Source organism: Musca domestica, unplaced genomic scaffold, assembly GCF_030504385.1.
Source record: "Musca domestica strain aabys unplaced genomic scaffold, Musca_domestica.polishedcontigs.V.1.1 83, whole genome shotgun sequence".
NCBI lineage: Eukaryota > Metazoa > Arthropoda > Insecta > Diptera > Muscidae > Musca > Musca domestica.
Window position 1 is genome coordinate 230303 of NW_026712415.1, and position 27489 is coordinate 257791.

General features: G+C 35.8%; 1 protein-coding gene across 1 annotated transcript; it reads left to right on the top strand.

Annotated features, from left to right (window-relative positions):
* The first annotated feature begins 220 nt into the window (after positions 1–220).
* On the top strand, positions 221–27489 carry LOC101893716 (putative phosphatidate phosphatase). The gene is made up of 2 exons (XM_059131226.1): positions 221–1159; positions 23686–27489. The coding sequence occupies exon 2, from the start codon at positions 24137–24139 to the stop codon at positions 25256–25258; it is 1122 nt and encodes a 373-aa protein (XP_058987209.1). The 5' UTR covers positions 221–1159; positions 23686–24136; the 3' UTR covers positions 25259–27489.

Sequence of the window (27489 nt, forward strand, 5' to 3'; positions counted from 1 at the left end):
AACATTTCGAGGAGTTACAAACGGAATGACAAAGCTAATATACCCTCCATAGAATGGTGGAGGGTATAAAAACAGACACTCGAAAAGTAAAACAAACAGAAACAAAATACGAGTGGTGGTGATGGCGGAGTTGTTTTTTGTGGCAAAACAAAATCCCAACGACAATTGAGGGCAGTGGACGTCAACGTCGCCGCGTGGCAGAACACGAACGCTCCCGCCTTAACCGCAATTACCAATTCGAATTGTAATCATAAACCACTCAGTCATTGAAAACGTGTGGAGGAGACTTCAATGTGGCGGCGCTGTAACTCTTGTTTTCATAACTTCGTTGGAAACCCTCAAAGTCGGCGGCGATCGGCAGGCCAACTTCTGTTGCAATCACTTGATGGAGAACAACGTTAGCAGAACAACATTTGATTGGTATGAACGTCAACGTTGTCAACAATGCGCTCCTCAAACGCAATAGCAATAGGCAGAGCGTAGAAATAGTCAAACCTCAGCCAAGCAAACAACTAGCCCCCGACTGTCAGCAGCCGCATGTCGTCAGGTTTTCGTGCGGTTTCATTCATTCGTTGAAAGATCATTGCAAACGTTTCATGTTGCAAAGCCGAAAGCTGGGTGACGCGCAAAAATTGTTTTTTCTCCCAATCGCGTTACAAGCAGCCTGACTGACACCTAACAAGTAGCTCACAGCTCAACAATTTTGTCACGCTGGCGACCAGCATCAATCGGAAACGCGTGTACTACTAGCTAACGAGCGCGGCTATCAAATAAATCGCTAGAGCTTATTAACTCTTCTTCTTCTTCTTCATCATTATCGTCAACGTCTAGTGGCGCAAGTGATCCGTAATCTCAAAGCGTATGATAGGCCATCATCGCTTTTACGGTGATCGATACATTGTGGTTTTTATGGCCATTTTTAGTCGCGGTGAAGCCGAAAGTGTCGTCTGTAATCGCGCAAAGCTTTATAAAGCTGAAATATAAAAACTAAGCGACCACTTTTTGTCAAAGTGAGGCTTGTAATGAGCATCATTAGGTTCGGAAATAAAAATCAAAATAACAACTCGAGATCAGCGAGCGCGTTTATTTTTCGAAATAAAATTCAATAACCATAACGTGTGACGTTTTAACGTCCGGACGCTCAACAACAAATAAAAATGTAAGAAGCCATGTTACCAAAAAAAAATAAATAAAAAAAAAAAAAAAAAAAAACGAAAAACACAATCAAAACAAAACATTTGATAAATGAAAGTGAAACTCAAACACGGAATTGAAACAAATTTGTGAAACACAAAACAGAAACAAATTGAAATTTATGACCGCTCTTTTTGAAAATGAAGCATGTAATTAAGCCTATCAGTCGGCAAACATCTCGATGGGCTTCGTATTGCGCTGGTTGGCCGACGGGCGTTTTTTAAAAGCATCGTAAATAAAATGCCTGGTTTTTTGATTCAAAATCAATAAAATACATAAAACAAACAGTGAATGAGTGACCAGCCCACTCAATAAAAAATTTTGAAATTTATGGGAAAATTCAAAAAAATAAAATTCAGTGATTTTTTTTTTTTTTTTGGAAATTAAATTTACCATAAAGCTATAATTTCAAGCTTTTAAAAAGATTTTTCCTCAAGATTAGAAAAAAACCCATGAAATAAACATAAATTTATAAAATCAAAATTATTTTGTTCTTGAGGAAAAACAATAAGAGGTTAATTGAATTTTTGATAAAAAAATAGTTTTGAAAAAAGAACATAAAATTTAAAATGGCTTTGAAGTGGAAAGAAATGGATAAAATCACAAGTGTTTTATTTTTTACGACAAAGAAAATCCGTAAAATTGCGCTGGGGAAATGTCAGTTTATTTAGAAATTTTGAAGGAACCGCTGCTCAGTCTTAAAATAATATTTAAAATTATTAAAAAAAAAATAATAATAAATGCTTACTTTTTGATTCAAAATTAATAAAATACATAAAAGAAAGGGTGAATAAGAGGTCAGCCCACTCAAAAAAAAAAAAAAAAAAAAAATAAAATAAATAAATAAATAAAATAAATAAATAAATTGAAATCTAAGGTTAAATTTTGAGAAAAAAATCATTTTTTTGGATTTTCCTCAAGATTAGAAACAACCATAAAATAAACATTAATTTATAAAATCAAAATTATTTTGTTCTTGAGGAAAAACAATAAGAAGTTAAGTGAATTTTTAATAAAAAAAGTTTTGAAAAAAAAAACATAAAATATAAAATGGCTTTGAAGTGGAAAGGAATGGATAAAATGACAAGTGTTTTATTTTTTTTACGACAAAGAAAATCCATAAAATTCCGTTGGGGAAATTTCAGTTCAATTAGAAATTTTGAAGGGATTTAGACCGCCGCTCAGTTCTAAAATAATATTTAAAATTAGAAATTATTAAAAAAATAAATGCTTACTTTTTGACTCTGAGATCAATAAAACACATAAAAGAAACAGCCAGCTCACTCAAAAAAAAATAATAATAATAATAATAATAACAATAATACATAAATAAATAAATTGAAATTTATGGTTAAATTTTTGAGAAAAAAATAATTTTTTTTTTAATTTTTCCTCAAGATTAAAAAAACCATGAAATGAACATAAATGTATAAAATCAAGATTATTTTGTTCTTAAGGAAAAACAATAAGAAGTTAATTGAATTTTTGATTAAAAAAAAAGTTTTGAAAAAAGAACATAAAATTTAAAATGATTTTGAAGTGGAAAGAAATGGATAAAATGACAAGTTTTTTAGTTTTTACGACAAAGAAAATCTCTAAACTTCCGCTGGGGATATTTAAGTTTATTTAGAATTTTTGGAGGAACTAAGACCGCCGCTCAGTTCTAAAATAATATTTAAAATTAAAAAAAAATAATAATAAATGCCTACTTTTGGATTCAAAATCAATAAAATACATAACAGAAACAGTGAATAAGTGGCAAGCCCACACAAAAAGAAATCATTTTTTTGGAAATTATTATTATTTATTTATTTTTTTTTTGGATTTATGAATTTTTGATAAAAAAAAAGTTTTGAAAAAATAACATAAAATTCAAAATGGCTTTAAAGTGGAAAGGAATGGATAAAATTACAAGTGTTTTATTTTTTACAACAAAGAAAATCCGTAAAATTCCGCTGGGGAAATTTCAGTTCAATTAGACATTTTGAAGGAACTAAGACCGCCGTTCAGTTCTAAAATAATATTTAAAATTAAAAATTATTAAAAAAAAAATAATAATAAATGCTTACTTTTTTGATTCAAAATAAAAAAAAAAAACAAGTAAGCAAAGGCTACAGTCGTGCGGGGCCGACCGTTGAATACCCTACAACACTATAATAAACCATACAGTTTATGTAGGCGAGATACTCGAAAGAATTCCACAAGATGTGACAAATAATAAAAGAAAACCAGGTTTCGTCAGGTTTCGTTCTCTAATTTTCGAAAAATTGCAACTTAAACGAATTTGCTTATTTCCAATTTATTGGTAGATGTTGCACGTAAATGGTCTTCCTAGATCTGGAACCAATATTTCCCAAAGACCTATAATCTCTCAGAAGTGGCAAAAGATTAACATTTATTATTGGTTTTTGACTGAAACGCATCTATATGAGATACAGACATTTGACAATATTCTTCAAAGAAATAGTCAGAAGTGCATCTTTCCTGCATTTGTGAATTCTCCAAAAAGCCACAGGAATGGATATTTTCGTATTTTGTCTACAAAACTTGGCAAACTATTTCACACATTGAATATTTTTGGATGGCCATCCAAAACTATTTGGCTTTTGCAATGTCCGGTAACCTCCATTCCATTGCGCGTGAGGATCGGGCGATAATTACGACTTGCTGACAATTTTGCAGTTTTTTTGGTCCATTTCAACCCCTAAATATATGGCGATCATCTCCAAAAAGAGAAGGCTCCTATTCTGACCCTCATCTTATCCCCATGCAAAATTTCGTAAGGATCGGGCCATAAATGCGATCTGTATATGATATCCTGATATCCCAAATACTTAGTTTTGTTAGCTGTAGAAAAATTACCAAATGTTTAATTCAAAATGAAAATATGCCAAAAATATGACAAAATTGAAAAAAATATGAGAAAATTTTACAAAATCAATATTTTCATCTTTAGAGAGATATTTTTATGCTATTTTTAGACGTCTTTCTTTTTCCTGCCAAGAGGCCATTCTGAATTAATGAGAACTGTCGAAATCAGTTCAGCCGTTCTCGACATATAAGAGATCTTTCAAGCATATCTTCTTTGATAGACATATATATCGCACATATTTTGCTGTATATCCGATTTGATGGATGTTAACATGAATGTAAAGATCAGAAGTAACCTTGTCATGGCTTTTGATTTCGGCGGGATTTAAAATATTCGCGGTTTAATGAAAAATTTTGAATTTTTTCAACACAAAAGATATGATCTATTTTACCTGCTAAATATTATCCGATTACCACCCAAATTGGTAGGCTTCTTCCCCGCCCTAAACTCTAGCTACATGCGCAATTCCGCGTCGATTGGTCTATAATTGCGACCTGTATAGCTACTGCAAAATCCGACATTTTTTCAGTATTTGGTCCATTTCAACCCCTAAATATTATGCGATCATCTCCAAAAGAAATAGGGTTCTATTCTGACCTTAACCCCACCTACATTCTAAATTTCGTGAAGATCGGGCCATAATTGCTGTAGAGTGATTACAAATTAACATGGACAGACGGACGGACGGACATACATAGCTAGATCGACTCAGCTCGGCGAGCTAGGAAGATCCATATATACTTTCCTATATGGGAAACCAATATTTCGAGGTGTTACATAAATTCTGGCCCAATCAAACTTATAATACCCCCAACACATAGTGTTGTAGGGTATAAAAATACATAAAAGAAACAGGGAATAAATGGCCAGCCCAGATGGATAAAAGAAAGAAATGGATAAAATGACAAGTGTTTTAGTTTTTACGACAAAAAAAATCTCTAAAATTCCGCTAGGGAAATTTCAGTTCAATAGACATTTTGAAGGGATTAAGACCGCCGCTCAGTTCTGAAATAATATTTAAAATTAGAAATTATTAAAAAAATAATAATAAATGCTTACTTTTTGATTCAAAATCAATTAAATACATAAAAGAAACAGTGAATAAGAGGCCAGCTCACTCAAAAAAAAAAAAAAAAAAAAAAAAATAATAATAAATAAATAAATAAATAAATAAATAAATAAAAAAGAAATAAATTGAAATTTGTGCTGAAATTTTTGAGAAAAAAATATTTTTTTTGGAAATTATTATTTTTTTTTTTTTAATTTTTCCTCAAGATTAAAAAAACCCATGAAATAAACATAAATTCATAAAATCCAGATTTTTTGTTCTTAAGGAAAAACAATAAGAAATTAATTGAATTTTTGATAAAAAAAAAGTTTTGAAAAAAAAAAAAAAAATAAAATAAAATTTAAAATTGCTTTGAAGTGGAAAGGAATGGATTTTATCCATTCAAGTGTTTTATTTTTTACGACAAGGAAAATCTCTAAAATTCCGTTGGGGAAATTTCATTTCCATTAGACATTTTGAAGGGATTAAGTGCCCCGCTCAGTTCTGAAATAATATTTAAATTTAGAATTTATTAAAAAAATAATAAATGCTTACTTTTTGATTCTGAAATCAATAAAATAAATAAAACAAGCAGTGGGTGACCATTCAATACAAAAAAACTTAAATTTATTAAAAATTTTTGGAGAAAAAATCAGTGTTTTTTTTTTTTTTTTTTTGGAAATAAAATTTCTATTTCAATTTCGTAATATGAAGCCTTATAAAAGATTTCTCCTCAAGATTAGAAAAAAAATGAAATAAACATCAATTTATAAAATAAAAATTTTTTGTTCTTGAATTTTTGATAAAAAAGAAAAGAACATTAAATTTAAAATGGTTTTGGAGTGAATAAAATTACAAGCGTTTTTTACGAAAAAAAGTTAAATTTCTTTAAGCAATTTTCAGTCGAATTAAAAATGTGAAGGGATTAAGATAGCCAAAAAAAAATAAAAATGGATAAAATGACAAACGTTTTTTTACGGAAAAAAATTTAAATTTCTTCAAGCAATTTTCAGTCAAATTAAAAATGTGAAGGGATTGAGATAGCCAAAAAATTGAGATCAGCTACAAATTAAAATTTTAAATCAGAAATTATTAAAAAAATTAAAATAAAAAAATAATAAATTGAACTACAATTATTAAAAATATAAAGTAAAAAATAATAAATGAATAAAAAATAAATAAATAAAACAAATTAAATATTTAAAAATGAAAAACTAAAATATATATAATAAAAAAAGATAAATAAAAAAATTATAAAAAATAAATTTAAAAACCTAAAATACTTTGCAAATTTGCTGGTAACGATAGTGAAAATTAATCCTAAATTCTAAGTGGAGCACAATAAATTGTTAAACTATGAAAACAATTATTAAAATACCAAATTTAAATAATTGCCGCGATACCTTTACAAACTCGAAAATAATTAGAAACATAAATAAAGAAATTGAATTTTAACCTATAAAGTGGTGATAAATTTTTCTCCTCATAATTTTACAAAAAAAAAAAAAAATGGAAATTAAAAAAAAAAAAACAAGTAAAAAAGCTGTAAGTTCGGCCGTGCGATCATTGAATACCTCCAACATTTGGAACGAATTCGACAATTTTCAAAAAAAAAAATCCGTTAAAATCTTAAAGTTTTGTCATAAGTCACTAAAATTTTCAAATGCGAAATTAAAAAAAAAAGGTGAATAGTGTCGCTAAAATCATCAAATTAACGAATATAGAGAGGTACGGTTATATGGGGGCTATACAAAGACCTGGACTTACACAGACAACGTTCTGTCGTAGGCGCAAATACCAACTTTAAAAAAAATAATTTGAATAATGTAGCTAAAATCATTAAAATCACTTTTCCGTCATAAGCTGTAGTACCCATTAGGAACTTTAAATACAAAATTTTAAACCGATATATACGAAAACTTGGCCTACACAGCCAATGTTCCGTCACAGACTGAAGTTTCCATTAGGAACTTCAAATACGATATTTGTAACAATTCGGGTGAAATAATGTCCCTAAAATTATCAAATATCGGGGGTGCCGTAAAAGGGGGATATAAAATATCACAGACCTATATAGACAAATCACTTCCATGGGGTAAGGTACTCACAAAGAACTTATAAAGTACTCACAAATAACTTATTGTGCAGAAGTTCATACAATTCCAGTGGATAGCAATGGAAGTCCAATATCAGGAGGGCTTTAAAGACTATTCTTTATATTCACCTCATAGAGATACAGCTTAGGTATGAGGCTGCCATGAGGCTAAGAGCGGTTGTAGGAGAATAGAGGATCAATAAAGGTCATACAATATTGCATCAAACGATCAAATTCAATATAGGATCCAATATTTCAACGAAATTCAGAATAAAATTAGCTTCTCGTGAAACAACGATACCCTATCCAATATACCACCTGAAATCTGATGCTTCACGGACGGCTTAAACTTAGAGGACAGAACGAGACACAATCTCTTTATAGAAGACCTAGATATTCAAAATTCTCTCTACCTACCGGTTCTCCCGGAGAAAATCCACCTTGTAGACTGTCCATCAGCAATGAATAAACAGCGCAATATCAGAATTTTTTAGAATCTCAATCTGACAATAAATGTGAGATCAAAACTAACGATCAGCTGTTTGAAACCCTACCTAAGTTGCAATGAGCAGCCGAATAGCTCGTCCCAGTCTTCAATGAGATGAACCGCAACCGAATGGCTAGGCCTCATTATGGAGGACCTCGGGGATGAACCGACAGACCATATCATCGTTCTCAGGGCGAAAATCCAAGCAATCGCAGAGACTCTGTACTGGTTTAGTACTAAGACAGGACCAACTATCATAAATATTCTAACGGCCAGTATACTCGACCACAGAGGTCAACACAGTCAACCCAGTCAAATCAAGAAAATATCAGCATGGAGTAATACGCAGGTTGTTGAGACAACCAAACTTGATCTGGGAGATCTTCTAAGGTTTCTCCTCAGAAGAAAGCCGTGGACTTTATCTGACCGGTACGTAGTCCCTGGTCTTCATCTGACCGATATGAAGTCCCTGAACTTCATCTGAGGGGTGTTAAGTTTCTCATTCTATCCTCAGCCATATGTTTAGAAAGGATATATATCAATTGATACGGCCAAAACGTGCCCCATCGAAATAACCGTTTCACATATACTATGTCTTTTTGGGCCAAATACGTTTGAGGACATTTGGAGTCGATCTGGCGATGTCCGTACGTCCATGTATCTTTCTGTCTGTCTGGCTGGCTAGAGCACAATAACTCTCAAAGGGAGTATCCGATTTGATCCAAACTTGGTACATGGCAATATTATTGTCACACTTAGATTGAGTTTGCAGATGGGCAAAAGGTCAACATTTTCAAAAAAAAAAAAAAAAAAAAAAAAAAAAATCCGATTCCCACTTTGCAAATCACAATATATGTCGCTATGCTAGATCAGGTGCTAAAATGGACAATATCGGTCTCCTCCATCAAGTACCTCACTCTCAAAGGGTCAAAATTTTGCATAGTTATAACTCTTATAAAATGTGATGTAAAAGTCCGATTATCTTCTAATTACACACATCACAATATTTTTATTAACCCAAGGTCTGGTGTGAAGATGGAATATATTGGTTAACTCCTTCTGGTACCTCCATCGAAAAGATTCAAAATTTTGAATAATTATATCTCTGATAGTTTGCGATTCTCTTCAAATTTCACACATCCCAATATTTCTATCAATACATAATCAGCTGTGAAGATGGGGTATATCGGTCAGCTCCTTCTGTTAACTCCCCCACAAAGGGTTAAAGATTTTTAATAACTATGAAGCTTATAAAACGCGGAATGACCATTCGATTATTTTCAAACTTGACACATCCCAATATTTCTACTAATACAAGAACTGATGTGAGGATGGAATATATCGGTCCACATCTGCTGTTACCTCCCCCACAAAACTTATTTTTAATTCCTATGGACTATTATTTTAAAAATAATTTTCAAACGTTATATACAATTCTCTCTCTGAAAAATTATTTAAAACACAATTGTATACCTGTACGGTGATATAACTTAACCATTCATTGTCCACAACAATTTCGTAATTATTTCAATTTGTAGTTGAAAATTGCATTCGACATAAATTGCTCGCCCCAAAGACAATTTAAATTGTGGGTGATTAATCAAAGTTGGATTGTGCAACAAAGCCCCGCTTTACAATATTATATAATCTACCACAAAGACCTTAGGTGACATGGCTTTAATTTTTCTTTTTTTTTGGCAATTTATGTATTCAACCCCCCACCCTCCTCTTTTTTCAAGGACAATTCATTGTTTTGGATTTTTTTTCCACTATTTTTAAAATAATCGCTCACTTATGTAAATCACAACAAAGTTGCATTCAAGTCAAACATCCATATATTAGTCATTCATCATTCAATGGCTATGACTCGAATGCAAGAACAGTTGCTTTGTTGTTTGGAAATGTTGCAATATTCTTGGTAAAAATGATAACAACAACAATAATAATATATATAAATGTTTTGCAAAAGTGCTTTGCTACCACCAATAATGGAAATCGTAATCAGGCCACATTAAAGAGATTTGGAAACAATCGAAGTCATTGAATATTGAACAGAAAAGCAACTTCATGTCAACGAACACAAACGGCGGTGATTGATGGCGGGAGTTTTGAAATTAAAAAGTAATCTTAGTGACGAAACGGATATTTGCAAACGAAGTTACAAATCAGTGCTGGACATATATGGTACTCAGATAAAGACTTGAAATCAAGTGCACCATAAATAGCTCGCGGACCACAAATACAATAAAGAAAACTTAATCAATAATTTAATAATTTTTTGCATTAAAAATTATAGAGGCTATTAACTTGTCTGTATCTGTAGCACTGCTGACTTCTTAGTTTGCATACAGCACCACTTATATTAATACCACCTCAATTATAGATATATTTACGTCACTGATAACTTTCTACAAACAATTTTGCCCTTTGGACAAAATCCCATTTTCCGATATTAAATTATGAACTGAAATAGAACAACAATTATTTTAAAATTGCTAGTTATCATAAGCACCAGAAAAGAGAGGTCAGAAATCGTATAAACGCCGAAGTCCAGAGTCAGTATACAAGTCAGATAGAGGCCCGATTTTTTGGACAGTCTAAGAAGAAGTTTCTAAGAAAAAGCCGCAGACTTCTTGCAGGCTAAATGATGGACAGACTTTATATGGGCCAAGGACGTTGCATTAGGTCAGACGAAGTCTAGATCATTCTTATAAGCAAAGAGTTTTTCATATACGACAGCTAAAGCCAGGTCCAGGGTTTTAATAAAACATCCGACTTCATATAAGCCAGATTAAGTCTAGGGACTTCATATAGGCTACATACAATTCACGGACTTCACAGCGGTCACATGAAGTCCAGGGTCTTCATATATTCCAGATGAAGTTCAGGGAATTCATATAGGCCACATGAAGTCCACCGACTTCGTATAGGTCAGATGAAGTCCAGGGACTTCATATAGGTCAGATGAAGTCCAGGGACTTCATATAGGCCAGATGAAGTCCAGGGACTTCATATATGCCACATGAAGTCCAGGGACTTCATATAGGCCACACGAAGTTCAGGGACTTCATATAGGCCACAGGAAGTCCAGGGACTTTATATAGGCTACATAAAGTCCAGAGACTTCATATAGGTCACATGAAGTCCAGGAACTTCGTATAGGCCAGCTGAAGTCCAGGGACTTCAGAAAGATCAAGTGAAATTCAGCGACTTCATACCAGTCAGGTAAAGTCCATGATGTCATACCAGTCAGATGAAGTCTAGGGACTTCTGATTAAGTTCAGGAACAACAGGCCGGTCACATGAAGTTCAGGGAATGTATATATGTCTGTTGAGCTCCAGGTACTTCATACCGGTCTATTGTAGTCCAGGTACTTCATTCCGGTCTGATAGGGTCCAGAGACTTGTTATAGGCCAGGAACTTTATACCAGTCAAATGAAGTGTAGGGACTTTATATATGTCGATTGAAGTCCAGGGACTTCATGCCGATCTGATAGACTCCAGAGACTCTATATAGGTCAGATGAGGGCTGAAACATACACATAACTTCCCTGAAGCCTTCATCTGGCCTATACTGAAGCTCAGGCCTTCATCTGGCGTATATAAAGGCTCATGCGTTCATCGGGCCGTATTAAGGCTCATGCATTCATTGGGGGTGTATCTGCTCATGCCTTAATTTTCTCTTCATCTGGTCAACATGACACTTCGGGCATTCATCTGAAATATCAAGTCGACATCTGACCAATATGACAGTTCAGGTGTTCATCTGGCCCATATGACATTCCAGGCCTCTATCTGGGGTATATTGGGTCTCAGGCCTCCATCTAGCATATATATGGTTTCATGACTTAATTTGTCTTACTTAAGGTGTCAGGTCTTCATCTTGCCTGTCTTGCCTATCGGGCCTTCATCTGCCCTATTTGAGGTGTCAGCTCTTAATCTCGCCTATATGGGATGTCAGTCCTTCATTCGGTCTCTATTATATCCCGTGCTTCTATTTGAGGTATATAAGGTCTTAGGCCTTCATTTAATGTTTCAGACCTTTATCTGTGGTATATGGGGCTTCAGGCCTCCATCTGGCCTATATTAGGTCTCATGACTTCATTTGGCCTACTTGAGATGCCAGGTCTTCATCTTGCCTGTCTTACCTATCGGGCCTTCATCTGCCCTATGTGAGGTATCAGGTCTTAAACTCGTCTATATGGGATATCAGTCCTTCATCAGCTCTCTATTATAACCCGGGATTATATTTGAGGTATATGATGTCTTAGGTCTTCAGTTGATATTTCAGACCTCTATCTGGGGTATATTGGATCTCACGCCTCCATCTGGTGTATACAAGGTCTCATGACTTCATTTGGCCTACTTGAGGTGTCACGTCTTAATCTTGCATACATGGGATGTCTCAGGCTTCTATCTGGGATATATAGAGTCTTCGGCCTACATCTGGCCTATATAAAGTCTTACGCCTTCACTTTGGGCTATTTGAGGTCTCAGGACATAATTTTGCATATATTAGGTTTCAGACAGGTTTCATCTGGTCTAAATAATGGCTCAGGCCTTCATCTGGTCTAAATAATGGCTCAGGCCTTCATCTGGTCTAAATAAAGGCTCAGACCTCCATCTGTCCTATATGATACTCAAGCTTTCATCTTGTCTATATGAGGTCTCAGGCATTAATCTTGCTTATATGAGGTGTCATCTCGCCTATATGAGGTCTCAGACCTGCATCTTGGGTTATTCGGCCTTTTTCTGGCCTATATGAGGTATCAGGCCTTCATCTAACCTATATGAGATATTATGCCTTTATCTTACCTATATAAGGTAAAAGCCTTCATCTAGCTCATATGAGGTCTCAGGTCTTAATCTTGCCTATACTTTTGCCCAAATGTTTATCTTCATTTGTCCGACGGAAGAGCCTGCCATATCCATTTAATTTTAAATTTACCTAGCCTCCGTAATTGTAACTCCACTTAAACATTGCTATGTTGCTTTTAAGTTATAAATTTTGTAAAATTAAACTGCCGGCAAACCACTTGAATGCAAAGAAAACCTAGGCACTTGCACACACACAAAGCACTGACATATTTACATTTTCAAGTGATCAATCAGATATTTTATGACTTTGTTGCAATGCCTCGAAGTCAAAATAAAAATAATTTCAAAATTAAAATGCACTTTTCATTTTCAAAGCCATAAATTAATGTTAAGACAACAAATTAATTTACGATTTTATAAGAGACATATTTTGCAAAATTTAAATAAATAAATAAAAAAAAGCGAAACGAAAAGAAAAAGAAATTAGAGACGAATAAGAAATCAAAACAAAAAAAAGACAAAAAAAAACACCCTCCAAAAAATAATAATAATAATAATGTGAAAGAAGCTCCACAGTTAGAGAACGTGACAAAACAAAAATTTTGAGATAACAAAATCAAAAAAAACAAAAATTAATTCAAAATTTCTTGACAATATTTCCATTATCATTAAGAACTGGACGTTGGGTATGAATGAACAAACGGCGGAAGAAAGTAAACAAAAAAAAAAAAAAAACGACGAAATAAAATTGAAATGAATTCAACCTGCAATTGATAAGATTGCGTTAATAAAGCCAAACACAAAGTGAACGAGCATTTGCCAATTAAACAAAGCTAAAATCCAAATTAAATAAACAACCCACAAAAGAAAAATAAATTAATAACCACAATTAATAACCATTAAAAAATAATTATTATCAACTGCCTACTTTGCTAATTTAATAATTCATACAAAGTGGTCGGTCGGTTTTCATTAAGCGGGACAAAAAAAAAAATGCTAATGTTTTGCAGTGGAGCTCATGTGAAAAAATTTAAGACAAAAAACTAACGCTGTAATAAACAACTCAAATGAAAAACTTCTTCAGTGACAAAAAACAAAAAATAAAAATCAGGTCAAAAAGAGCGGTCCATTCAATCTGTAGCATAGAAAAATTAAAAAAAAAAAAAAAAAAAACAAAATAAAATAAAAAAAAATTGTGGAATTGCAGAAAATTGTTAATTTTTCAAGTGTTTGTTCTCATAAAATTGAATACGAGAAGCGATGCACACGAGAACGATGCATATGCAAACAATGTACAGTGGCAGACAAAATTGTTCGAAGAGAGACTCGACAACATAAAAAGAGACAAATAATCAAAAAAAAAAAAAATAAATAAATAAATAAATAAATAAAATAAAATAAAATAAATAAATAAAATAAAATAAATAAATAAAAAATAAAATAAAAAAAACAATTCCCTTTAATTCTAGATATATACAGTGGCGAACAAAAGTGTACATTGTGGTAAAAAAATGGATAAAAAGAAGATCCCAAAAAATTTATTAATTAGCTCTTATAGGATTTTGAACAAAGGAATCCATCAGTTCTCGATTAAACCCGATACCCTTTTAATGCCGCATGCGAAGATCCTCAGGTACTAATACAGGTTAGATAAAGTCTTCAGGACTTTCACTAGTCAATGTAAAAGCCGATGATTCCATAAGGACTTTATGAAGACTAAAGGTGAGAATACATAAAACGCATTTGTGACTGGCTGAAGTCATTGGCTGTCTTCTTCACAGAGGAGCTCTATATGTATTTCCACCTTAAGGGCTTAATTAGGCTCATATGAAGACTTAGGCATTCGGTAGGACCATATGAAGCCTCAGACCCATGCATGCCTTCACTGGTGAGGGTCGGAGCCTATGAAGGCTCGGGCCGTAATCTGCCACAAGTGAAGGTCCAGCCCTTTATTTGGCACATGTGAAGGCTCATGCCCTTATCTGGCACACGTAAAAGCTCAGGACTTTATCTGGTCCATGCATGGGCTCAGGCCTTCACCTGACTCAATTGAAGACTCATGCATGTTTCTAGTCCATGAGAAGATTCAGATTTTCATCTGGTCGCTGTGAAGGCTCTGGCTTTACCTGATTCACCTGAAGACTTATGTGAAGGCTCAGGTCTTCATCTAGTCCATGTGAAGGCTAAAGCTTTAATTTAGCCGATGTGAAGACCCAGGTCTTCATCCAGGCCATATGAACACTAAGGCTTTCATCTGACCCATGAGAAGGCTCAGACATTTATCTGGCACAAGTGAGACCTCAGGCCTTTATCCTTCCCATGCGTAGGCTCAGGCCTTCACCTAACTCTTGTGAAGACGAATGTCTTCATGTAGCCCATGAGAAGATTTAACTTTTATCTGGCTCATGTGAAGGCTCGTGCCTTTATCTAGTCCTTGAGAAGATTCAGACCTTCCGATGTGAAGGCTCATGTTTTTATCCAGACCATGTAAAGGCTAAGGCTTTCATCTGGCCCATGAGAAGGTTCAGGTCTTCAAATGACCTCATGAGAATTCTCAGGCCTTCAACTGGCCCAGGAGAAGGCTCAGGCCTTCATCTGGCCCATGAGAAGACTCATGTCTTCATGTAGTCAATGAGAAGATTCGAACCTTTATCTGGTTCGTGAGAAGACTAATGCCTTTATCTAGTCTATGACAAGATTCAGACCTTCATCTGACCGATGTGAACGCTCAAGTTTTTATCCATCTGAGAAGGCTCAGACCTTCAAATAACCCATGAGAAGTCTCAGACCTTCAACTGTCCCATGAGAAGGCTCAGGCCTTTAATTGGCTTATGAGAAGGCTAAGGTCTTCAACTGGCCCATAAGAAATTTCAGTCTTTAAACTGGTCAATGTGGACACTCAGGTCTTCATCCAGACCATGTTAAGTCTCAGGCCTTTATCTAACCCAAGCTTTCAGCTGACTAATGTGAAGACTCATGCCTTTACCTAGCTCATGAGAAGATTCAGGTCTTCATCTGGGCCATGTGAAGACTCCGGCTTTACCTTGTTAAACTGAAGACTTAGGTCTTCATTCAGACCATGTGAAGGCTAAAGCTCTAACCGGGAAATGAATAGGATCATGCCTTTAACTGACCTATGAGAAGGTTTAGGCCTTCAAATGGCCCATGAGAAGACTCATGCCTTTAACTATCCCATGAGAAGTCTCCGGCCTACAACTTACCGATGTGAACATTCAGACCTTTATCTTTCCCAAGTGAAGGTTAAGCCTTCAACTTATTTGACAAACATAGGCTTCAACTGACCTAAATGACAGCTCAGGTTTCAACTGGCCTATATGAAGGCTTAAGCTTTCATGTATGAAAGCTCATGTCTTCATATTGTCCACGTGAAGTCGTCGAGCTTCATTTAGCTTATATGAAGAATTCTAGGCTTTCATCCATTTTGTTCGAAGGTCTCGAACTACATTTAACCTGTATAAAGGACTTAGGCTCCATATAGCTTCTATGTAGGCCTCAGACTTCATCTAGCCTGTATGAAGGCCTTAGGTTTCATATAGCCTCTATGAAGGCCTCAGACTTCATCTAGCCTGTATGAAGTTCTGAGGTCTCACGTGGCCTGTTTGAAGGATTTTTGCATTCATTTAACCTGTTTGAAGGCCTTAGGCTTCATCTAGCCTGTATGAAGGCCTCGGGCTTCATCTAGACTTCACCTAGCCTCTGTGAAGGCCTTAGGCTTCATATAACTTGCAAGAAGACTTAGACTTCATATAGCCTGTATGAAGGTTTTAGACTTCAAATAGCCTGCATGAAGTCCTAGCCTGTATGAGGACCTCAGGCTTTATCTAGTCTCTATGAAGGCCTTAGGCTTTACTAGCCTGTATGAAGACCTCAGGCTTCACCTAGCCTGTATGAAGACCTCATCTAGCCGCTATGAAGACCTTAGGCTTTATCTAGGCTGTATGAAGGCTTAAGACTTCATCTTGCCTTAGGCTTTGTTAAGTCTGTATGACGACCTCAGGCTTCGTTTAGCTTATATGAAGGCCTCGAACTACATTTTGCCTGTATGAAGGCCTTAGGCTTTATCGAGCCTCTGTGAAGGACTTAGGCTACATATATCCTGTATGAAGGCCTCAGGCTTCTTTCACCGTATATGAAGGCCTTAGGCTACATATATCCTGCATGAAAGCCTTAGGTTTCATTTAGCCTGTATGAAAGCCTGAAAGGCTTCATATAACATGTATGAAGGCTCTGGCTTCATCTAGCCTGTGTGAAGGTCCTAGGCATCATCTAGCCTGTGCGAAGGTCTTAGGCTTCATCTGGGCTGCATGAAAACCTCAGCCTTGATCTAGCCTGTGTAAAGGACTCAGGCTTCATCTAGCTTATATGAATGCCTCGAACTACATTTTGCCTGTATGAAGGCGTTAGGCTTTATCGAGCCTCTGTGAAGGCCTTAGACTTCATCTATCCTGTATGAAAATTTTATCTACCTAGAGTCAAGATTATCCAGCTGGCAAGAATTCCTTACACTTCTTCATGTCTATGAAGGACTTAGACTTTATCTAGCCTGTATTAAGTCCTCAGCTTCACCAAACCTGTGGGAATGTATCAGACTTTATCCAGCCTGAATGAAGGACTCAGGGCTTGAATGGGAAAAATCGTAGGATATTTCTCCTAAGATATCCTCTGAGCTGCTGTAGATGTTTTCTTTATAGGAAAAATATATTCTCAGCGGAGCTATAAGAAAAATTCTCAGCAGAGATGTTTTTTTCTCTAGGAAAAAATCCATTCTTAGCTGACCTGAGGATGCTTTTCCTCTAGTTAAAAATCCATTCTCAGCTGACCCGAGGATGTGTTTTTTTTGTTTTTTTTTTTTTTTTGGGAAAATTCCTTATCGAGGTTTTTTTTATGGGAAAACAATTATTCACCTCTGCCCAGAATTATGTTCTTAGGATGGTTTTTAGATTTGTTAACTATTTTCAGAACTTTCCCTAATATCTTTGTACAAAGTTCAATAATGAAGAACTTCCTTTGAATTTTGTTTGTATCTCGACACTCCCCGTTTCGAAATCGTGAAAAAATCTAAATCAAAGGTTAGCGAGCTGTGAATCATTGATTAATTGAATTTTTGATTACAGGTGTTGCGATTAATTGATTTTAAGGAAATTGCTTTAGTTTAATTAGACCCACTCAACAGTTTGCAGTAACTGATGAAATTATTCGCCAGTTAGTCACTCGATGCGATTAAAATGCCATTGTATGACGATTATAGCCCAAAAGTATGAATGGAACTACCTGTTATTGCAATACTCCAGATGTTGTTGTTTTTTTACTAAATTTCTTATTGAACCTAAAAATATTAAGGTAAATAACCGACAAAAATCAAACGCAATTGCTGTAGCTCTACCCTGTTTCGTTTGAGGCAAAAATAATATGAATTCTTATCTTATCGTTTGGTGACGACTTTGAAACGCAAACTTCCAATCAGATATCAAAAGAATTTCTTTAAATTATTCAAAAGAAAAAGTCTTAGCAAATAGTATTCGTAGCGTAAGCGTTGTTATTGCATTAACGTTTTTTGGTTTTTGTGTTTTCATAGAAAATATTTTAATAATATTTTTTGACCGGGTATCGCCAAAAAAAAAAAAAAAAACATTTATCAACGGAAATATATGTGATTTATGGCTTTAATTTGCCCGCCAATTGACGAAAAAAAATCTTTGAATGAAAATATGGCTTATAGATGTGAGAAGGCTGGCATAGGTTCGCCAGTTGCAAACAACGGTTAGGAGACATACGTATTGTTTAGTTCTAACTCGCTTATAATATCGCGGGAACAAGGCCACTCTTAAATCTCCCGGTAAGTTTAATGAAATTGCCAGAGATAATATCCAGGAATTTCACCCCTTGAAAAATGTCGTATAAAAATTTAGTCCACATGGCGTTTTGAGTTTTATTTCACCACATAGTCTGCCTCCGCCATTTTTCTTCTCTGCCGAGAAGCGACCTACTGGTTGGGCGCCACCTAAACGAAAATTTAGATATGAGGTTTTTCCTTATCTTAGACTTCGATATAGATGATAAAACTGACCGTACTTGCGATTTCAAAATTCAAGGTTATTGCGGAAATATACAAAAAGTATTTTTATAGAGGCTTTCGACCACTTATCTCTTTAAAAAAATTCGCTTCAGAACATTTCGAGTAGTCTCAGCAATGTGCGCTTTTTTTGGCTTAAGGGTGCGTATGGGTCATATCGGCCTAGATTTTTGACTAGCAAACATAACAACGGCCCAAAAAAAAAAAAAAATATTAAAAAAAAATAAAAATAAAAAAAAAATTCAAAAATCCGGTAGGAAATGTCAGAAGTCAGGCGGGCCGGCTATATGATAGATTACACCCATATGTGTATTTTTAAGAGTTCCCGTAACAAAAAAAATTATATGGGGAATTTATGTGAAGTAGATCATACCAACTATGAACCTTATTCGAATGCTGATTTAAGAGTAGTCACAATTTGGGAACTATTTCCAACACTGAGTAGATTTGCAATAAATTTGATGGAGGCTATGACATTACTATATAGTGCATAATATGACTTCGATAAAAATTAAAAATGAAGTAAAAAAGTTGTAAGTTCGACCGGGGCGAACTTTGAATACCCTCCATTATTAGGAACGAATTTGGTAATTTTCAAACAAAAAAAAAAAATCTTTAAAATCTTAAAAATACCGAATGTAGCCGTTATATTAGCGTCTATACGACGACGTGGACCTGCATAGGCAACTTTTGTCATAAGCCATTACAATATTCAAAGGCGAAATTTGGAAAAAAAATCCGGGGAATAATGTAGCTAAAATCATCAAAATACCGAATATCGGGAGCTACCGTTATATGGGGGCTATACGAAGACGTGGACCTGCACAGACAATTTTCTGTCATAGGATGTAGTGTCCTTTGCGAACTTCAAATGCCAAATTTGAAACAATTCCGGTGAATAGTGTCGCTAAAATCATGAAAATACCGGATATCGGGAGGTACTGTTATATGGGGGCTCTGCGAAGACGTGGACCTGCACAGACAATTCTCTGTCTCAGGCTGTAGTGTCTATTACGAACTTCAAATACTGAATTTAAAACAATTCCGATGAATAATGTCGCTAAAATCATCAAAATACCGAATATCGGGAGGTGCCGTTATATTGGGGCCTTACGAAGTCGTGGACCTGCACGGACAATTTTCTGTCTCTGGCTGTAGCATCCATTACGAACTTCAAATACTGAATTTAAAACAATACCGATAAATAATGTCGCTAAAATCATCAAAATACCGAATATCGGGAGGTCCCGCTATTTTGGGGCTATACGAAGACGTGTATCTGCACAGACAATTTTCTTTCATAGGCTGTAGCATTCACTACGAACTTCAATTATCAAATTTGAAGCAGTTACGGTGAATAGTGTTGCTAAAATCATTAAAACACCGAATATAGGGAGGTACCGTTAAATGGGGGCTATACGAATACGTGGACCTGTACAGACAATTTTCTGTCTTAGGCTGCAGTATCTATTACGAACTTCAAATACGGAATTTGAAAAAAATCAGGTGAATAATGTCGCTAAAATCATCAAAATACCGAATATTGGGAGGTACCGTTATATAGGGGCTATACCAAAACGTGGACCTACATGGCCCATTTTCAATACCAAAAATCCTGCAGACATAACATACATTTGAGCGAAATTTTATCAATCTATTCAATTTGGGCTGCTATTACATATATGATGAGAAATAACAGTAAAATCGGATGAAGATGCATATCGAAGCTATACGAATTTCTTAACCGATCTCGATAAAATTTGCCAGAATTATTTTCGAGCAGTATCTGATGTCCGGTATCAAATGTTTTTGTTGTGGAGTGCATATTTCGCATGTGATTTGAAGTAAATTTGAAGTACATGCTTTTGGGGCTGAATTCCATCGAAAATGCCAAAATTTGGGCTGATATTTGCCATTTGGTGCACAAAAAACCGAAATCGGATAAAACATACATGGTGAGATAAAAAACTACAAAAAAGTCAAACGCCACAATTTTTAATTTTTTTTTTCAGTTTTATTGAATGAAAGCAAAAAATGTCGGAAATAGCATCAGATTATAGAAGAGATAGATTTTAGTAGAGATTTGTTCGAATTGGTCACCTTTGCCACGAATTATGGCCTTCAAACGGCCAATGAAACTGTCACACGCTGCCCGAATGTTGCTCTGCGGTATTTTGGCCCATTCCGGCGAAGCGCTTGCTTGAGGTGATCGACACTTTGGTATTTTTTAGTGTCAACCTTGCTTTCCAAAATACTCCAGACACAATAGTCCAACGGATTGGTATCCAGAGATTTTGGTGGCCATTGTGCGAAATGAAGGGAGGAACCTCATGTTGTAACCATTCTTGGGTGGCGCGTGCTGAGTGCGATAGTGCTGAGTCCTCTTGGAATGTCCAAGGTCTGTGGCCAAAATGTTGCGTGCCCAAGGCTTTAATACACCCTCCAGAATGTTCTCGCGATAATATTCGGCATTTATTCTGATGCCATGGTCGATTTATACGAGCGAAGAGCGGCTATCGGCTGTTGTGGCGGCCCACACCATCACCATGGCCGGCGCTTGAGTTCTGGTGGCCAACCGAAGGTGCACATTTTCAGCTGACCTCTTTGGCAAGTAAACACGATCATTTTGTTTGTTCACTTTCGGCCAAGCGAAGCTACTCTTTAGCTCTTTTGAGTCTATTTATACCCTACACCACAAGGTGGTCAGGGTATTATGTCTTTGTGCATTTGTTTGTAACAGGCAAAAGGAAACGAGATAGACCCATAGTTCCTTTTGATGATCTGCATAGAATCACATTCTGAGTCGATTTATGCATGTCCGTCCGTCCGTCTGTCCATGTATTTTTGTAAACAAAGTACAAGTCGCATTTATTGCCCGATACAGATGAAATTTTGCACAGATCATTTGTTTGGCCCAAGGACGAACCCTATTGAAATTGGAGATAATCGGTCAAAATTTAGATATAGCTCCCATATATATCTTCGTCCGATTTGCCTTTTATTGTGCACCAAACGTGTAATATCAGCCCGAATTGTATGGAATTTTGCACATACAACCAAATTAGGCCTGAAAATATGTATGCCAAATTTGATCGAAATCGGTTCAGATATAGCTATAGCTCCCATATATATTGTTCAACCGATTTGTTATTTTTGTCCACCGCCGCCGTAATATGCACTATGCAACAACAATATTTAGGGAAATATATCAAATACAGCTTAGAAATACATTTGCAAAATTTTATCGAGATCGGTTCAGATTTGGATATAGTTCCCATATATAACTTCGGCCGATTTCCCTTTTATTGTGCACCAAACGTCTAATATTTGTGCAAATGGAATGGAATTTGGCACATACGACCGAATTGAGTCTAGAAGCTAGTATGTCAAATTTGGTGAAGATCGGTTGAGATATAGCTATAGCCTCCATATATATTATTCATTCGATTTGTTATATTTGTTACCCACAACCGTAATATGCACTCCGTAACAACGATATTCAGGGAAATATATCAGATACAGCTCAGAAATATCTTTGCCAAATTTTATCGAGATCGGTTCAGATTTGGATATAGCTCCCATATATATATATTTATCCGATTTCAAATTAATTGTGCACCAAATGGTCAATACAAGTCCGAATTTAAAAGATACAAATGCTTCGGCATGTTTAGTCCTTTGAACTTTAAATTATAACTATAATCATAGCGTGTATGATTGAATTCTCCCATAAAAACTTTTAATTGTTATGTGGAGCACTACTAAATTAGCAAAGTGGTGTAGGGTATCATAAAGTCGGCCCCGCCCGACTTTAAGACTTTCTTTACTGGTTTCTTTCTGTAGCGGTGTAAGTTCTTGTACTTTTGGAATCCCAGTGGCTTTACCCCGAGCTCATTTGTCAATATTTGCCGAATGGAATAATGCGATATGTTCAGCTCACGAGCCATTTTTTCGGCCAATGCGACGCGGGTTTCGATCAAGTCGCTTCTTCACTTTTCGAACCATTTCTGCTGATGTTGCTTTTTTTCTTCCGTCCACTTCCTTGAAGTCGGGCTACGCTACCAGTATCACGGTAACGAGCGATGGTACGGGACACAAAAGATTTGTTCACATTTAAATGCTGGAGTGCTCTAACGATAGCCACTTGTGGTTCTCCAGCCAAATATAAAGAAATCAGACTATCACGCTTGAATTCCATCTGGAATAACTTTTTTTCTGAAAAATTCTCACCAAAATGCTTTTGAACGCTTGTAAACAATATAATGAACTGTCACTGGAATAATTTTAACAGCTGTCGGACTTTGAACACCTGTGGCTTTGAAATGACAGCAGTCTGAAATTGATTGCAGTTTTTTCATCTCACCCTGTAAAAGGCTTTCGGCTACAGAGCGTAGATTTTTTGATTTGAATACCAAAGTATTCTCGGCTAGCCAGCTTCGAGTATCTTCGGTAGATAAAGCTCTCAAGCTCTCCATGGAAAGATGCTGAGCCTGTTTGTTTTATAAAAAATCGCTTCATTTCTGAACTACCGAAAAAGCTTTTTTTTTGAAAAAATCTCTACTCACATTTCTGTGAGAAATTGGGTTTTAATTTTTCTATAAAATGACCGAGCTTAGATTTTTACTAAAAAAAGCTTTCATCTTCAATTTTTTCTGTATAAGAAACCTCTTAGCATTCAGTTGCTTCAATTGAGAAAAGCTCAAAAATCAACTTTTCATACAACTTTTTCTGTTAGAAATAAAATTGAAAAAATCTTTCAGCTCTCAGCAGCAATATCTGCTATCAAATGTTTTCAAGCCTTAAATTTTTTTTTAGAACCTCTATGTTTTCTATAGAAAAAAATCACAGCTTTTGAGGGTCTAAGGAAAAAATACATTTTTTTTTCGAAAAACTTTTAACATTTTTTTACTAATTTTTGTCTACTGAACATTTTCCGACGTTTTATGTTAATGTCGAAAATTTCAAAATTTTCCACTATGCTTCCATCTCACACTTTTGCTTGCCACTGTATATGTCCAGGTCTTAAAGGTTAAAAAACGTACATCTTTCATCATCAATATCTATTTCTGTTTACAGCTTTGTTAAGCGGCAGAAGGCATCTGCCTAAGGAGACCAAAACGCATTGAGGAAAGAACTATTTAAAAAAAGGAGAAAGAAAAAAATAAAAAAACTAAAACAAATTTTTGCAATTTTCCATGGAAAACAAATAAAGGTGAATGACAGTCAAGTGTCCAGTCGAAGCAACTACAAAGCATACTCAAGAAAATTCTGCAAAAAATCACAAACAATTGGCAGCAACAAAAAACAACAACAACAACACGAACAAGAATTCAAATATTTACAAAGTATTTGAAAGTATTGTGTGTGTGTGTGGCCCGACCAGAGAGCCACGACGTGTGTGTGTGTGTGTGTGCAACCAATCTCTAGCCAAAACATATCCATTGTAACCCGAGTGAATGTATTCCATTTTGGCCCACAACACAGATCTACAACGAAGGCTATCTATCCATCTAACTTGGCCATAACTATGCTGACATATCAGCGCGGTTTCTTTTGTGGTGACCTCAGCATTAGGTATCCCTACCATGAGTGCACCATTACCGTGCCCATGCTGCTCGTGTGCATGCTACTGTTGCCCATGCTGTTCCTCGGCGTGGTGGAGATAATGCGCCTCTGTCATAACTTCCGTTTAAGGCAATATCTGCGAAACACCAGCCTTAGTTTGGGTTGTTTTAGCTTTGGTTTTATTGCCACCTACCTGAGCACAGAGTTGGCCAAAAATGTGGTGCGACGTTTGCGGCCCCACTTCTATATGGCCTGCCGGCCCCAGCTGAACGATGGCTCCACGTGTGACGATCCCAAGAATCGCAATCTATTTGTCGAACAATACTATTGTTCGAATCGCAATTTATCCGCTCGTCAATTGCGCGAACTGTATGTGTCATTCCCCAGTGCCCATTCGTCGCTGTCCTTCTATGCCATGCTGTTTTTGGCCTTTTATCTGCACGCCATCTGGCGGGGTGGTCGTGGTGTGAATCGTGTCTTGCGTCATTTGTTGCAGTTTCTGTTTCTATCGCTGGCCTGGTTTATATCGTTGAGTCGTGTGGCCGACTACTGGCACCACTGGTCGGATGTGATGGCCGGTGCGGTAATGGGTATTATCTATGCCACACTTACGGCCATCTATGTGGGTAGATTTCTCAGCTACTATACCTCCTCGTCGGCATCCTCGGCCATAAGTCCTCATCACCATCATCATCAGCAGCAACAGCAGCAGCATCACATCAACAAACAGTCATGTTTGCATCAAACATCGAACAAGCTGAAAGCCTCGCTGAAACACCACCAACATGTTGGCTCGAGTACGGTGAGCTTTCAACCGTCGCAGCAGCAGCAGCAGCATACGCTGAGTCATGAACCAAAACCACCACAACAACAACAACAGCAGCTTAAACAACAACTTTACAGTGATCAAATTTCAGCAGCCTCAACACTGCCAGGTCTCTCGACCACATCCACCGCCGCTGCCCTGGATGCAGTCGCATCATTAGCCACCACAGTGACCGAAGAAGAGCTGGTGACGTTAACATCAGCCAGAGAGCATTTAATAGCATCGAATGAATCCATCTGGAAATCGGGTACATCATAACAACATCAGCACTAGATACCAGCATGGTGAAGTGATCGGTATAATTCATACAGTTAGCTACACAGGGCTACAGGAGGGAATCTCAGGCACCAGGCGGCTCCGATGGGCTTCTATTTTCAATAGAGGGCTTTTAAAATGCTTTTACAAATTACCCTTAAGAGTCTTCATCTTGTGTGCACAGAAAAAAGGAGAAAAGCTTTAATTTTCGATAGCAGTCATAAAAAGAACTCCTTCCTTTCAAAAATACCTAAAGAGGGGATCTCAGGAACCAGGTGGCTTCGACGGCCTTCTATTCTAAATAAAGAGCTTTTAAAATGCTTTTACAAATTAACCTTAATAGTCTCCCATTTGTGTACACATAAAAAGCGTTAATTTTCAATAGCAGTCTGAAGAGCTTTTTACTAGAAGTAGGTCTCCCTCAGAAACCAGACATCGTTGACGGGCTTCTATTTTCAAGAGATCGCTTTTAAAAAGCTCATATTTAATAAATGAACTTTTGATGTGCTCTATTTTGAAATAAAATGTTTTGAAAGAGCTTTTATGTAAAAAAGAGGCCCCTTAAGAGGCTTATATTTGCAATAGAGGGCTTTTAAAAGCTTTTACAAATTACCCTTAAGAGATCTCCATTTATTTACACAGAATACATTCAGGTCCTTATCGAAAAAAAATGTTTTCAATAGCTGGCATAACTAGGACTCCAAAGGATGTCTGTTTTCAATAGGCCTTGAAGGCCCTCTATATATGGGAGTATATTTTGTTTTTATGGAAAACCTTTTCAATAGAAGTCCATTAGAAGACCTCTCAGATGTTTCTTATGTTCTAAGCTCAGGTCTAGTTCGAAAGGCTTTTATTTGATGGAACTAGAGCTGTCCAAGGGACTGTATGGAGGCATATAAAAGTAATCGCTTAAATTGAAAACCCTTGCAGGTCCTTGATATACCTTTGAAGGGCCTCTATAGTATCACAGCCCCCTAGGGACCTTAAAATGAATTGAAGTCCTTTAAGATACTTTTTTCTGATATAGAGGCCTTTTAAAGACTTTCCGTTGAAATGAATGTCCTTAATTGGATATCTTTTATGTTGGAACCCTCTAACGGCCATTAATTTATATGGAGACCCTTTAAAGATCATATTTTGATTTGCAGACCCTTAGAATACTTGAAGGGTCTTGAATGGAAGCCCTTTAAAGTTCTTTTGTTGATGAAGGGGCACTTTAAAGACCTTCAACCATGGATGATCTTCAAAGCTCTTCTATTCATATGAACGCCCCCAAAGTATAATTTTTTAAATGGTCCTAAAGTTCTTCCCTTCAGGACCTTCTATTAAAGTGAAGGTTTTTTCTGGTTTTGTTTTGTGTTGGAGTCCTTTTTAAGACATTGCTTTCATAGGAGATCCTTTCTGTTGAAGTTCATCAAAGTATAAAAAAATTCATAATAAATTGGAAGTCCTTTAAAGGACTTTTACGAAATCGAAAACCCTGTAAAGGCTTATAATTGAAATGGAAGCATTTTGAGGCCTTTTATTGAAAAAAAAACTAGTTTTATAGAAATAAAATCTCTTTGAAGGCCTTGTATTGAAGTCGTATCCTTTTGAATGCCTTTGAGGCCTTCTATTTATTTCAATTTAATTTCTAGGGAGAGGCCTCTGCTTTTATAGAAGTTATTTTCAATAGCAGAACTTTGAACTGATCCAATTTCAATAGAAGACCCTTTAAGTGGTTCTATTTATAATGGGGGCTATGAGGGGCTTTTTCAATGGCTCCCATTTCAATAGCTTCTTGTTTAATTTTCATGGCAGGAAAATCTTCCAAGACACATGGTCCTCTCAAAGGCCTTTTTCTGAAAATGTACGATCTCAGTAGTCTTGTTTTAAAGATATAGGCTCTTAAAAGCCTTTTTATTGATGTAGAGCCTTTAAATGGCCAAATGAATCGAAGTCACTTTAGAGGCTGCCTCTATGGTGCTTGAACAAAGGTCTTCTGAATGGAATGATCTATAAAGAACTCATAATAATTTGGAATCCATTCAAAGGTCTTCTTTAAGGGCCATGCTTTCTGAAGGATAGTTATGAATAGCAAGCACTTTAAATGCCTTCTTTTACATTTGAAACCCCTAAAACCTGTTTCAAAAGCTTTAAATCGAATCAGAGCTTCTTAAAGGTCTTAATCTGAATTGAAGTCCTCCGAAGGGCTTTTTTTTGACAGAAAAAGCCCTTTAAAGCTTTCTATTGTA

Bases quoted from the DNA above. Each gene is read 5' to 3' on its own strand.
- LOC101893716 (XM_059131226.1), top strand. From the start codon at position 24,137: ATGCTGACATATCAGCGCGGTTTCTTTTGTGGTGACCTCAGCATTAGG.